We start from the raw sequence: 14,078 nt of genomic DNA, 5'->3' as shown, positions 1-14,078 counted from the left end.
CTGTGACCTCAGCACACTAGGTCTCTGGGACTAGACGAGAGGATCCAGCCGCCTTTTCCAGCCTGAGTGATCAAGCGTCAACATGCCGGCGGTTTTTCTGCATCCTACATTAGTGGAGAGCACTAAAGGAGGTACTTAATGGAGCCTCAGGAAAGTCATACAAGTCATCACATCAGTAAAGCATCACGGTAAGATGAGGGGGGAAAAGGAAAAGGAAATCTTCCTTGCTATAGTCTTACACCATGTTTGTTTTGGATTATGACAGTGGAAAACAGTAGTAGAGATTTTTTTAAACCACACAGTAAACACTGCAGAATTTTTGGATTCTTGCCTGCGGTTCCCCACATGGTCCTTTCAGTGTTTACTTCAATTACTCACTCCATTTTGCCTCAAAACTGCACACTCCCCCTCGCTACACATACCACACTGAAAATCACACCTCCCACTTTTCTTTAACACTCCATCAATCTCGGTGTTCTTTCCCCCGGTTTTCTTTAAGCTTTTCCATCCTCTTCCTCCTCGATTTCGCAAACTTGGAAAGCACTGAGAACAGCACACAAACTAAAGTCACTGTGTTCCCACTTTAATCAAAAACACATTTCACCCATCACCCACCCCACCAACTCCCTTTCCCTGTGTCCTTTTTACACACAGTGTGACAAATGTTCTCCTCTTTCTTTTATGCTCACGGTGATGGGAGCTGCTTCCGTCGCATAACAGCAGCAATGCCAAAAATAAGCCACTTTAGTACCCAACTCTGTGGACAGCTAGTGACACAAGTCGGCAGAAAAGCCTCCCAGAGAGTCAAAACATTCCCCTCACCTCTAACAAGCTAAGTCAGGTCATTTACTGGCATTCGCTCCCCTGCTGATAATCTGACACCAGGCCACATCGCTTTCTAATTTCTCATTGATCAGCCTTAACACTCAAGTGTATCATTTTCATGTCTAGCGCTGAGGTACTTTTTGTATATGTGAAGCAGTTAAACTGCACTACAGTCATTTCATTGCCATAGTCATACTGCAAAACAACTGAATAGCAACACTTGTGGTTTTGAAGGCTGATATTAGTCACGCCTGTCTGTCCTTTGCTTTTGTTTTCTGAGAAGACCAGTATGCAATGCTATGAACGCAAACAAATGCCAAAAGAAAAACGACAAGATTCAACAATCAATTTCACTCCAACAACCTAAGAAATAGCAGAGCAGGGAGGAACGTAGTAAACAACTCCTGCTCCCCCTCTCTCATTTCTTCCCCCCTTTACTCCCTCCCTCCTTTCACTCCCTCCTCACTTTTGCACACGTTGTTCATAACTGCTTATTTCCCTTTGGCCATAGCAATAGTATCCCACCCACCCACCAACCAACCCACCCCCTGCATCATTCACATGAGGGCTGGCGTCTGCCCTGAGAGCTCCCTGTCATTTCCAGAGCTCCACTGGTATTACTACAGGGCCGTGCTCAGAGGAGGGGGTGGAAGCAGGCAAATTCCTCTACTACTACAACCACCAGCACCACCACTGCCGCCGCTGCTTTGTATCACCCAGCAGCGGAAGTGCTATAGAATTGTAACAGACCGTTGCTTTAAAAAAGAAAGAAGCGGGGACAATGATTAAACTCCGTTAACTCGCTGCGACAAAGCGTAACAGAGAGGCAGGTGTCATTCACACCTGCACCGTGCAAACATCTCCCCCAGCAGCTCAGGGAAGTTCAACCAGAGGACTTCCAGTACAGCGCAAAAACATGCGTGCACTTTAATTTAGAACAAGAAGAAACATGGCTAACCAGAGCATGAGTGAGCAAACCAAATAATGTTATCTGCTTTCGGTTTCCTGTGCAGTCAACACAGCCCCTCAAGGGACCAACTCATGAGTCTGCGAACCGATCAGCCCTAATTTCCCCCGCAACTGCCCTTATCTAGTCATACTCGTAATTACTGTCTTGATACAAAAGAAACCGAGTATCTACATGCGGTTCTGCAAGCATGCTTTTGGGGTGGGAAGACGTCTACTCCTGCGTAAACAACACCTATCAATGTGCATCATTTCCACTCACCTCTGAAATAGTCCAGAAACGGTGTTCACATTATTTGGCTGTGTCCTGTCTTCTTGTGTATCAACGTGGTGGCCACATTTCCCCCCCTTTTATTAAAATTATCTTCCAACAGCTGAAAAGCCAAAATGAAAATAAAAAAAAAACATGATCAGAACAATTTAAAAAGGGCTACAGTTTAAATATATCTCAACGCTGTTGTAGGAGTATTACAAACAACCTCAAACGGAAACCACTGCACACAGCTCCTGACCACTCACTAAAATTGATCGTTAACCTTGCCAAGCTCCAAGACACAAAGTTGCTGAGTGCCAACATGCAAAGCACCCCCACTCGCTCCCCCTTAACAATTTTATTTCCACAACACTTAGCACTAACAGCCGGAGCGGTAAAGTAATAGATCGCCACTTGGAGCTTAATATAACCCCATGCATCACGAAAGTGTTGTTTATTTTGTAAAGAGTCAGCCCGTACAATCAGTCCAATAATAGACACGGGGCTACAGTCTGTATCAATGGCATTGGCAGCAGCTAACTAGCCATCTACAGCAGCCTGTTTGAGAGCTATTTAAGCAAATTTCACTTAACTTAGACGCCGTGTAGGCAGCAAATGAATAACAAACGCCTACAGCTTTCATACAATTTGTGTAAACCGAGTGAAAGTGACACAACCCGGGACAAGTGATGTACATAATCTTGCATCTCCGTCACATTCTCGCAGGCACTCGTGTTACTACATCTCAGCTACGACGGCTAGCGATGCACTAGCAAGTGAGCTAAACCAGAAAAAAATCTCCCAACATTACCTCAAAGACAAACGCGCAATTAAATCTGCTTAAAAACGCGAGTAAAACAAAAACAGGGACTTATATTCCGGCGGTATAAAATAAAAGGATGCAGGGCTGTGTGGGTTATTTAAAAAAAAAAAAAAAAACACTAACTGTCAACAAAATGGCGGCTGCGTTGAATCAACAGAGACCCGAAATGGATCTCCCTCTTATTTCTTCGTCCTCGGTGCCTAAATCCTTTTTTCCTCACGGCGACTGGTATCCGTAATATCTCCCGAGATGCTCCGAAATCCACTCCGACACACCATTAGCTGGGCCTGGATGTGTCAGCGCGGGCCTCTCTCGTCAATCGGGCCTCCATGTCTGCTCAGCCCGTATCGCTACTGTGTCAGTACAACACGGGCATTCTCGGTCCCTGAGAGGAGGGAGGGAAGGAGGACGGACCGAGGAGGGCGGAGGGGAGAGGAGAGGAGGTGAGGAGAGCAAATGTCGGTTGTACGCGGTTCCTGCGGTCCCCAGTCATTGACAAAAATGACTGTGTTTCATTATTTCGCTATTTTCGGTTGCACTAGGGCGAGGGTGTGTTTGGCGGTGCGCAACAGTCAACTGTCAAATCCCGGTTTCGTGCCTCCTTTCAAGGGGTCAAGCCTATAAATAAACCACCCTGCCCTCTGTTGTCATGTTCGACTCTGATGGATTGGGCGACTAATCGATCACCCTCTGGCGTTGTTTTTTTTATCCTTTCCTTTTTTATTGCTTGTTTGGTTTTTGGCTATTACATTTTTGTATTTGTTTTTTCTGGATAATAATAAAAAGCTGATTAAATGATTTAAAACTGTCAAGAAAAATTATTCTTTTATTTGATTCTGTCTCACCTGATCTCTAGCATCTGCTTCTGTCACACTTCTCTGAGGTTTTCCTCTTTTCTTCCTGCCTCACAGCTCCGCATCCCTCCTCTACACACGTCCAAACTATAACTAATATCCTCATTTATAATTTTGTCCATCCTGGCAGCTCCCAATAAAAATCTTATAGCATATTCAGCTCTGCCACTTCCTGGCTTTTTATCAGTGCAACTGTCTCCAAAGCGTACACCGTACTAGGTCTTGTAAACCTTCCCTTTCACTCTTGCCCCAAATCATCCCTGACGCGTCTCCACCCACTCATCCCTGCCTGCCCTCTCTTCTTCCCCTCTCTCCAGCGCTGTCCTTTGTTTTGAATGATTAACCTCAGTCATTTAATGGCATCTACCCTAACTACTACCCCTGCTCCTTGCAGCTTCACTGTTACACCTCCCTCCCTCTTATTCACACACACGTATTCTGTTTTACTTCTACTTTCTTTCATTCGCTCTCTCTCCAGAACATACCTCCACCTCTCCAGGCTCTCTTCCACCTGCTCCCTACGGATCACAGTGTAGATATATATGGACAGCAGCTGTACTGGTTAGGGATTAATACATTTAATGTTGCATCTCTAATGAATACACAGCTAAGCACTGTTTGTGCTGCACTTTTAAAACCACTGCAGCTGGGCTCCCACTTGTAAGGACAGTAGCCACTGTACTAAATCATACTTATTTATATGCTTACTGACCACTTTATAAGGTGCATCTGTCCACCTGCTCATTAACCAAAAAGGTCAGCCAATAACACAGCTCAATGCATAGGCATGTGGACTTGATCAAGATGGCCTGCAAGAGTTCAAACCAAGTATCAGAATGTGGGAGAAAGGTGATTTAAGTGGCTTTGATTGCGGTGTGGTTGTTAGTTCATGACAGGATAGTCTGAATGTTTCAGAAACTGCTGATCTACTGGGATTTTCACACACTAACATCTCTAGAGTTTACAGAGAATTGTCTGAAGAGGAGAAAATATCAAGTGAGCATAAATGTCTAGTTGATCTCAGAGGAAAATGGACAGACTGGTTTAAGCAGATAGAAAAAGAGATACTACGGCCTCTCTGCGTGAAATTTCATGTTCTCCTCGTGCCTACATGGGTTACCTGGGAATTCCAGCTTGCTCCCATAGTCCAAACACATGCATGTTCAGTTAACTGATCGCTGCTGTTTGAAACGATATAAAGCAGGGAAAAAGCAGCTTAGATAATATTTGGGGTCTGAAACAAGTGAATGCTCATAATTTTTGCTTAATAAATGAGTCATATTAATTCATAAAAGGTGTGACAATTCCTCTGCTGTCATACACTAATAGATTGATATCTTAGACGAGCAGTTTGACTATATAATGTGACTATTTTCTGAAGAAGAGCTATGTGGGGGTTTTTTTTGTTTGTTTTTGGTATGAATTCCTGTTAAAGCATACAGAGGTTTCAAATGGACAATGTCATCGAGCAGTTACTGACCACAAAATGCAAAAGAGACAAATAGAACTGGCAGATATGCACATAATTATATCTTAATCCAGTGGTTTTTGAGCTGTGGGGCAGGCCCCAGTGTTGCTGTGCACATAACCAGTTGAAAATGTGAACTGAAACCAAGATAAATGAATCTTCTTCTTCTTCTTTTTTAAGGGAAAATAAAGAAAGCGTATCTTGCTGATGCCATTACGCTGCCCTTAAATAAAATTGAACACGGACCTTTTTTATTGTTACGTTTTTATAAAAACTGTGGGCTCTGTAGAATGAACAGTTTTTGGCTTAGAAAGTTTGGGAAACACTATGTTTTTCTAAGTGACTGGTTAATATCTGCTTCTAAATCTCAGATATGTTAGGGAGAAAAGACAGAGGACAGTAAAGATCACTGGGTTGGGCTTTAATAATGGCTGTACACAGGTAAAAGGTCAACAATATACTGCATTAAGAAACTCTCTTACCAAGAGAATAATGCATAATTCTGTGAGTTCCTCTTTGACAGCCACAGATAGCTCAGTGGGGATTAGTTCATGACATCAAAATCAGTCATTCGGAAAACCACCTAAGAGTGCAGCGTAACAAGGAGGACACATCACCTCTGAATTTTGTCAGCAAACTCTCAGATGTAGCATAAAATGGTAACTATGCTGGAGTAGAAGTTCCTTAAACAGAGATGCGTGAACCAAGTGAGAGTTAAAGCTGCAAATTATGACTCTGACACATCTGTTTTATTTAAAAGCAGCTGATGTGGGGAGCAAAATTTCCGACGTGGGAGGCGTGACTCCTGAAAACAGTAAAATGAAGTAGAGTTGTCTTCACGTTTCTCAGATCGCCTGCCTCTCCTGTTGCTCTGTCCTGAGGGAGCGGGCTTCTGCGGGTTCCGATGTGGGCGGGAGGCTGTTGTCGACGCCATCGAGGCTTTTGCGGCACACGGGGCAAGTGTCGTGCTTTGAGAGTAGAAAAACTCTTGTTAATCAGCAGAAACTATGTGACACAACACTCTTTATAGCATGCTACAACCTGGGAAATCTTTTATTTTTATTACCAGACCTTTAAACCCCTCAAACCCACTGACCGCAGCCTTACCAGCTCCAGCCACGGCACTATACATTCACTGTGGAAGTGATGAAGGCAGGGAAGCTTCCTTACAGTTTCCCCTAATGAATATTCTTCCCTGCAAACCGGACACTCCAGTCTGCAATCTAACAGGGAAGAAATGGAAGGAAAAAGTATGAACGAGTATGTGGAAGAAGACAAAACCAAAAAAAATCCAGTTATTAGACAGGTCTGTAGACTATTACAGTGTAACAAGGTGGTACAGACTATATACTTAATATGATTTATAACATAGTTCTCAATACATAATATTAAGTGGTCTCTTTTTACAACAAAGATGAAACAAGGAAAGATTAGTGGAAAGGATAATGGGCAGTATAAAGAAGATAAAAGTAGGGAGAGGAACGTAAGAGGTAGGAAAGAAATATGATGAGGGAAGGAAAGATGGAAGGAGATAAATAATACAGGAGAAGGAAAGTAAAGCTACAAGGACATAAATAAGGAAAAGTAAAATAACTGCAATGGACAGGGAGTAAGCACAGTGAGAGGAGAAAAGAAAACATAGACGACAGAAAGAAAACAGAGAAATAAGAAGGAAGAGGAACTGGATATAAATTACAGAAACACAGCAGGTGTAAAGGGAACATAGCTAAAGGAAAGGAAAGATAAGAGAGGGAGGAAAATATAGGAGAGGGAAAATAGATATAGGATGATGGTGATAAGAGGAAGAGGAAAGGAAATGTAGGAATAGTGAAAGAATAAATAAATGCTATGAGGAGGCAAGGAACGTGAGAAAAACAAAAATAAGAGGAAAAGACAGCATGAGGAAACCTATGAAAGGTAAAATAATTACTGGTAGGAGTATTACATGAAAGACACAACAAAGAAATTCAAGTCTTCATCTTCCAGCTGCTCTCATTAGGGGTCACCACAGAGGATCATCTGCCTCCATTTCACCCTGTCCTTAGCTCCCTCTTCTGTTACACCAACCCTCTGCATGTCCTTCACTGTATCAATGAATCTTCTCTGTAGTCTTTTTCTTTTGCTCCTGCATAGCAGCGCCATCTTAAGCATCCTTTGCCCAATTATATCCACTATCCTAACCTGAGCTGTCCCTCTGATGTACTCATTTCTAATCTGGCCCATGCTGGTCACTCCTAACAAAAATCTAAGCATCGTCAAATCTGAGACATCCACAAATCTGCCTCCTGTATTTTTATCACTGTCTCCAAACCATATATCACAGCAGGTCTCACAACCTTACCCTTTCACTCTTACTGCTATTGTTCTGTAAATAAATCCCTGACACTTGTCCCACCTGCTTCCTTCTACTGACTTTCATTCATCTTCTCTCCAGGTCATACCTCCACCTGCTCCCTGGCCTCTCTACTCTCACAGTGTCGTCTGTGAGCATCATAGTCCATAGAGACTCCTTCCTGGCCTCATCAGCCAGCCTGTTCATCACCACTGTAAACAAGAAGGGACTCAGTGGTGCTCCCAGATGTAATCCCACCCCATCTTGAATCCATTTGTCACTTCTACTGCATACCTCACTACTGTCTCATTGTCCTCATAAAAGTCCTGCACCACCCTTATGTACTTCTCTGCCACTCCTGACTTCCTCATGCAGTACCACATTTCCTCTATTGGTATCTTATCTACACCCACGTAGACCTTCTCTGTATTTCCTAATAAACACTCTCAAAGCAAATATCACATGTGCAGTGCCCTTCCTCAGCATGAACCCATACTGCTGCTCACTGATCAACAGCTTTCTTCTTGCCCTAACTTCAACAACTCTTTCCTGTATCTTCATAGTATGTTTCTTCAGCTTTATCACTCTGTAGTTACTACATCACCATCCCATGACTTTTTCTTTAAAAATCACTTAGCAGTACACTTCTCCAGCATTCCTCCAGCATTCTCTCACTTTCCAAAACTGTGTTAAACAATCTGGTTAAAAAGTCTACTGCCCTCTCTCCTAGACGTCTCCATACCTTCACAGGTATGTAATCTGGACAAACCACCATTTTAATCTTCTCATTTTCATCATTCATCAGCTCTTCAAAGTTTTAATTTCATCCTTGACTATATTCATTAGCCATTACCATTTCTATTCTTGATCACCCTAACCTGCTGCACATCCTTTCCATCTTGAGGAAAGCATGTCCTTCTCTCCTTCCTTAGTGTCCAGCTTTATATACAACTCACTGTAAGCTTTTTCCCTTTGCGTTTTCCACTTCTATTTGTAGTTGTATTCTATTTTATTCTATTGTATATAGTATTTTATTTTATTCTATTCTATTGTGTACAGTATCTTATTCGTATCCCATTCCCCATATCCCATGTAACTTTGCACTGTCCACTTTCTGCCGTAACAAAACAAATTTCCCATGTGTGGGACTAATAAAGGTTATCTTATCTTATCTTATTCTCTCTTTGCCGTACGCCGAGCCTCCAAACTTTCATAATCTCCCTGACTATCCCACTTTTTCTTCAAATACTGCACTTTACTTCTTCATTCATTCTACCACCAAGTCGTCTAGTCTTCTTTCCTCTGTCTAGAGCAAGGATATCAAACGCCATGGGCCACATACAGCCCAGTTTGAGTTTAAGTTAACCGGACCAGTAAAACTAAATGATAAAAAAGTTCTGGTAGTTTAAAGTATAAAGTTTTGGTTAATTTAGAGAAAAAAAGTCAGACACTTCTATAGAAGATTAAAAGAAACCGCTTTCTGTTTTTCCACTGTGATTTAACTGTTTATCCATTACTTAATTACTTTGGTGTGGGGAGGTCTTTATTATTAGAAAAGGTGTAAAACTTGTGAAAATACAGTTAAACAGTCAAAATCACTTCTGCACGCCTTCACATTTTCCAGAGTTGTCCAGTGGGCTGGATCTCTATGGCACATTTATCTTGACCGGGCCGATTCTGGTCTCCGGGCTTCATGTTTGACACACCTGGTCTAGAGGATACACTTTTTCGGCGGGTTCCCTCACCACTTCAGCTGTACTTTCCCAGTCATCTGGTAACTCTTCCCTACCACCCAGGGCCTGTCTCAACTCAGCTCTGTGCAACATTCTTCCTTTCTTCAACTTAAACCATTTAATCCTCAGAACAAGGAAAGTAAAGAAGTAATTACGGAGTGAGGAAAGAGGAGGAAGGGCAGAAAATATCAAAAGTAAAAGAAATGCAGAAGGACTGTATGTGTATCTTATGCAAATTCCAATGTCATATGTCAAAATTTTTAAAAAGCTACTGAGCTGTACTGGAGAGATCATGTGATCCGGTGTACATGTGCCATACTGGAATTCCCACCTGTCTGTTCTTGAGAGATGCAAACGGTTGGAAGGGATGAGATCATCTCCTTTTCTGCTGGGGGTGGACCTGTGTTCTCCAACTGTCCTAATAACTGTGTGAGTAGGAAGAGAAATGAGTGGTACGACTACAAATAGGTGAACAGATGAATGGAGAATTGTGTGCAAATGATTTTATGTGAGTGTTTCAATAAAAGAAAACAATGAAGTAACGATGCTAGCGCAGCGCTTCATAGACACTAGCTCTGGTGTCACTGACCTCCGTGATGACAGAGTCAAGACCGCTCTGACCCCACGCATAATCTCCAGGGTTTGAGTACAACTGAAGCATGCTGGATCTGAGAAACGAACCAAAAGGGAGAGCAGAACAAAACAAGAGGGCACGTGAGAGAGGGGGCGGTTGTCACACAACTTTAGATTAATTCAAGAGCAAGTGATGTGAAATCTAAAATTAAAACCGTTTACAGTGCAGCTGGTGCAGCGCCGGGGTTTCCGTTGTTGGCAAACAGGCCAGCCAAGAACTGCTGCACCATCCTTAAATGAGCAGAAACGGACAGCTTTAGAGTGCTTAAACCAGGCTTTACTGTATGTTCACAGCTTCAGATCATACAGTCACTTTATTTTAGTTGGACTTAGTAAAGTCAACAGCTTTAAACATCAACCGATGTATAAAGCTGTTCTCTATAGTACGTATCATCCAATATACACTTAGTCTGATACTGAACTGTTTTTGACTGCATGCATGTGTAAAGGGAAGGATAATGATTAAAAGCATAGACTGTATATAAAGGATGAATGTTTCCACCTGTAAAAAGTTGTCAGAAAGTACTTTTCTGATGAGTTTATGATCTCATTTGCTATTTTCATGTCTTACTGAATACAAAGTGATGTTTTTTTTTATCAACCCAATATGACTCAAAATTGAGGACAAAAAGCAAGGTATGCTTTAGGCCCTAAAGCATACCCTAAAGTTTAGGGTGTGCCTTCTGTGGGATTGGTAAGTCACTACTCAGTGAGTGGGGAGTGTCCCATGGGTTCTCAGTAAGATCCACCCTTTGCTCATGCTGTCCAAGGGGCTGAACAATGAAGTCAGTGTGAAAACACCAAAAACTGCAATTCCTCTAATGGCCACTTCACTCCAAAATCAAGTCAGTCCCCACAGACTCCCATATTTTAATTTCAAACTTTACAACACTGAAAAGAATGCTTACAGCCTGATAGAGAAACTGGTTTTGGCTTCTGTGGATAGTGTTGCCCTTCAAAATAGTATTTTATTAGTATGCAGCGCTGAAAGCGACTAAGCTGCAGCTTTTTCACAAGAGCTCACCACAGTGGTTAGCTGTGGACGTTTGAGAGATTTGTATCTCCAGCTATAATTGAACCACCAACCTTTCACTCGCCAAGAAAAAGTGTAAACCATTACACTACGCAGTAATTAGTGGACTATATCTGCAGCGTCGGTCGATGAGCACTTCACTCTCTCATCTAAACACGGTCACTTCTGGCTGCACAAAACTGGGATTGGATTCAAAATGCAGAGACCAAAATCACAGCGGTTATATCTGTTTCATTTGGGAGTCTGTGTTTATCACTGGAAATATTAAATCATTACTGAGGTATCCTTACATGTGAAAACTTCACAAATATAAGAAATTAAAATATTACCTGTGAATTGGAAGGTAAAGGTCAGTATATTTTCACAAATTTGAACCTGTAATGAGGTTGTTCACCGATTTAAACAAACGTAGTTTGAAACTGGTAGTATATGCATGATATTAAAGTTTTGGTCTTGTTATTGATCTTGGTTTTCATTTCTCATTGGCTGTTGTTTCTGTATCGATAACACAGCACCCTTGCGGTCATGTTTCTGTATACCATGTTCACACACCCTTCAACTGCAGGCCTTTGTTCGAAGGTCCTAGACGGTGTCTCTTGCTCTGGGTTGGAAGGAGACTCTGGTTCTGTGGCCTCAGCAGGGCCCGGTGATGCTGGAAGAAGACGGCTCTGACCAGCAGATCCCTGCTCACCGTCATCAGGGTCGGACTCGGAGGAGGGCGGATGCGACAGCAGAGCAGAGCGCTCCATAAACAGCAGCTGCCATAACTTGGCGAGAGACCAGAGAAGCAATGTGTCAAACAAAGCTTTAGAGAAAGAGGAGTGTTCCTATTAAAATGCCATTTGTTAGGACGTACTTCTGAGAGCAGTGAGTTTGAATCTTCACTGGGAACAGATGCTCTGCTGGTCTGCAGGAGACTAGACAGTAAAGAAAATCTGTCAGTGGTGTTAAATGGAAAATTCATACATGCTTCACTCATTATCATTCTTTAACGAGGTATATTTAAAATGCTTTCACGTGTTCCTTTTTTTTTTTTTTTTTTTTTAAGTCAGAGAAAGCCATACCTGGAGTCTTCTGTTACTTCCTCAATGAAGCCAGAGTCACATCTGGGGCATACGAAATCCTCAAAGACAGAAAAGCTTTTTTATAATAAGCTCGTTTACTGTCACTGCCATTTCATTTCATAAGTACAGGCATTAATCTGCTAATCCTCAGGCAAGCCTGTCCGCAAAATTTTAGAGGCTGGCTGCAGGGATTGGGCTGGAGTTGAATACAAATTTTTGGCACACAGCCGACGTCCTGGTTTTTATTCTGGAGGTGATCTGCGCAGGCCAGTCAAGTTTCATCTCTCTTCACTGTAGTGTAGACAGTGTCAGTCTCAATACAGCCACGAAGATGGGCTTCAATATGCTTTACCATCCAGGAGTGGTCATAGTGTGGTCATATGTTGTGCATACTCACTGTCTCTATTGTTTAAGATACCAGAGCTGCAGCATTGTGATTGACTTTTCAGTGTTTATAACTGAAAACACAACTTTAAAAGCACAATGCCAAGCAGCCACTATAAGAAAGCCACATGCTGTTTGGCAGGGTTGACCTGGGAGGAACTTTGCAGTTCAATACTGAATTAGATAGTCTGTTTGAAGTATTTTCAGACTATGTTTAAAAAATATACCCTCTTCCTGAGTGTCAGGAGGTAGATCGGTTTGTCTACTATCCTGAAAGTTGTTGGTTTGATTTTCCTTAGTCTGAATGTCAAAGTATCCTTGGGCAAGATATTGAACCCGGATGCATTCATTGGAGTGCAAGTGTGTATGTGAATATTAGGCAAAAAGCGCTTAGGCATCGAAAATAGTGCTTGTATGAATGTGCGTGTGAGTGCATCAGCCTAGTTTGTAGTAAGAGCACAAAATGAGCACAACAGGTTATATAAGTACAGCCCTTTATATTGATTTTAACAGATATATACAATAAAAGAAAGGATTCAGTATTCACTTTAGAATTTTGTTTGCTGGTATTATGAACATCCAATAATTTAGACGTTGATTTAATAAATAAAGTATTACTTTAGGGACACCCTCAAACCAAAAGGAATAACAACAGAAAGTCGGGCGTATTCCTAAAATCCTGCTAACGTGCGTTTTCGTTCTGCGTCACCTAATACCAGTGCGTAATTACGCCACGAAAAGTGCCAGCTGCGCAACAAATGCGCTCCACTGTGCGCTCTCCGTTTTACCTCCAAGAGAAACTGACTCAAAGTAAACGAAGTTCAACCTTTCAGTCCGCCACATCAAGCTGAATGTGTGTCATTAAACAGCAATGGAGAAATATTTTTTAAATCCTGGTGGTAAATGTGGCGACACCTACACGCCCCTCTGACTTCTCTTACACACAGCTGACGGGAGACAACTAGACACAAAGTGGCCAACAGTGGCGCTTCTAAATATGGCAACGTGAATCGCCACATTTTACTCCCTCACCCGCTCTAATAAGACTTCAGTACTCGCTGTGTGCACACGAAAACCCAAAGACTGGCCGCCATAGCCACATGTGTGCTTTAAGGGTTCCAATTACTATAGGTTTTGGAGATAATAGTTACTAATCAATCAGTTAAATCGGTTTGAAGAATCGGTTAATATTAATTCCACACCCTCCGGGGAGGAGAAATCGTGGGTGATGCTCAGGCCAGCACGTGTGGAGCAAAAACACTCTCCAAAGCAACTCACCGGGAGTTTGGGGTTTGTTTCACATTTACAGCAGTGACAGAAAAACCGGACTTGTGGCGTATCCCCAGCCTCCGCCATCTTCACGGTGAAGCGCAGTCCCTGACGTAGCTGTGGCAGCCCATAAAAGTCTCAGACGGCTGTCAGACGGATCAGAGCGGTCCAGGAGGGTGTTGATGTGTCCCAAAACCAAACTAAGACCTTTTTGAGAGGACACAATCTTCACACTGACGTTTTGATAAGCAAAACGCATGAAGGGTTTCTCTAGACTGGTTATGCCAATAATAAACGTGTTTAGAAAAATATGTAACCGGCGGACTCGATCTTCCTCTGGTGGCAGCCGCAAAGATCAAGTTGCAGCCACCCGAGCTTAAATTTAAGCAACAAGTTGTAAGCATGACACCAAGGATGTAGTTTCCTTTCAGTTTGTTGGGT

General features: G+C 42.4%; 2 protein-coding genes across 9 annotated transcripts in view; both read right to left on the bottom strand.

Annotated features, from left to right (window-relative positions):
• ash1l (ash1 (absent, small, or homeotic)-like (Drosophila)) overlaps positions 1-3,271 on the bottom strand; it is a 42,433-nt gene extending 39,162 nt beyond the window's left edge. For 2 of the 8 annotated variants that reach the window (XM_086279986.1, XM_086279987.1), the window contains exons 1-2: positions 2,991-3,252; positions 2,054-2,165 (exon numbers count right to left, since the gene is read on the bottom strand). The gene's annotated coding sequence lies outside the window, so the exon portion shown is untranslated. Of the gene's footprint in view, positions 1-2,053; positions 2,166-2,990 lie in introns of all 8 variants that reach the window. The other 6 variants (XR_015126820.1, XR_015126822.1, XR_015126819.1 and 3 more) reach the window with 6 other exon arrangements.
• A 2,331-nt stretch (positions 3,272-5,602) lies between these two features.
• rnf115b (ring finger protein 115b) lies at positions 5,603-14,020 on the bottom strand. The gene is made up of 9 exons (XM_086280713.1): positions 13,647-14,020; positions 11,985-12,043; positions 11,777-11,837; positions 11,473-11,687; positions 10,050-10,118; positions 9,844-9,922; positions 9,586-9,679; positions 6,297-6,412; positions 5,603-6,157 (listed from the first exon to the last, which is right to left on the bottom strand). Exons 1-9 carry the CDS (start codon positions 13,722-13,724, stop codon positions 6,035-6,037), a joined length of 894 nt encoding a protein of 297 aa, XP_086136839.1. The 5' UTR covers positions 13,725-14,020; the 3' UTR covers positions 5,603-6,034.
• Between the last annotated feature and the right edge of the window lie 58 nt (positions 14,021-14,078).

The sequence above is a fragment of the Aulonocara sp. 'chitande type north' Nkhata Bay genome, linkage group LG22 (genome assembly GCF_057382095.1).
Source record: "Aulonocara sp. 'chitande type north' Nkhata Bay isolate Kocher_YH1m ecotype deep benthic linkage group LG22, A_spYH_male_GT1.1, whole genome shotgun sequence".
In the NCBI taxonomy this organism is placed as follows: Eukaryota; Metazoa; Chordata; class Actinopteri; order Cichliformes; family Cichlidae; genus Aulonocara; species Aulonocara sp. 'chitande type north' Nkhata Bay.
The sequence above is the reverse complement of the archived record's forward strand: the minus strand, read 5'-3'. Positions and strand labels throughout refer to the sequence as shown.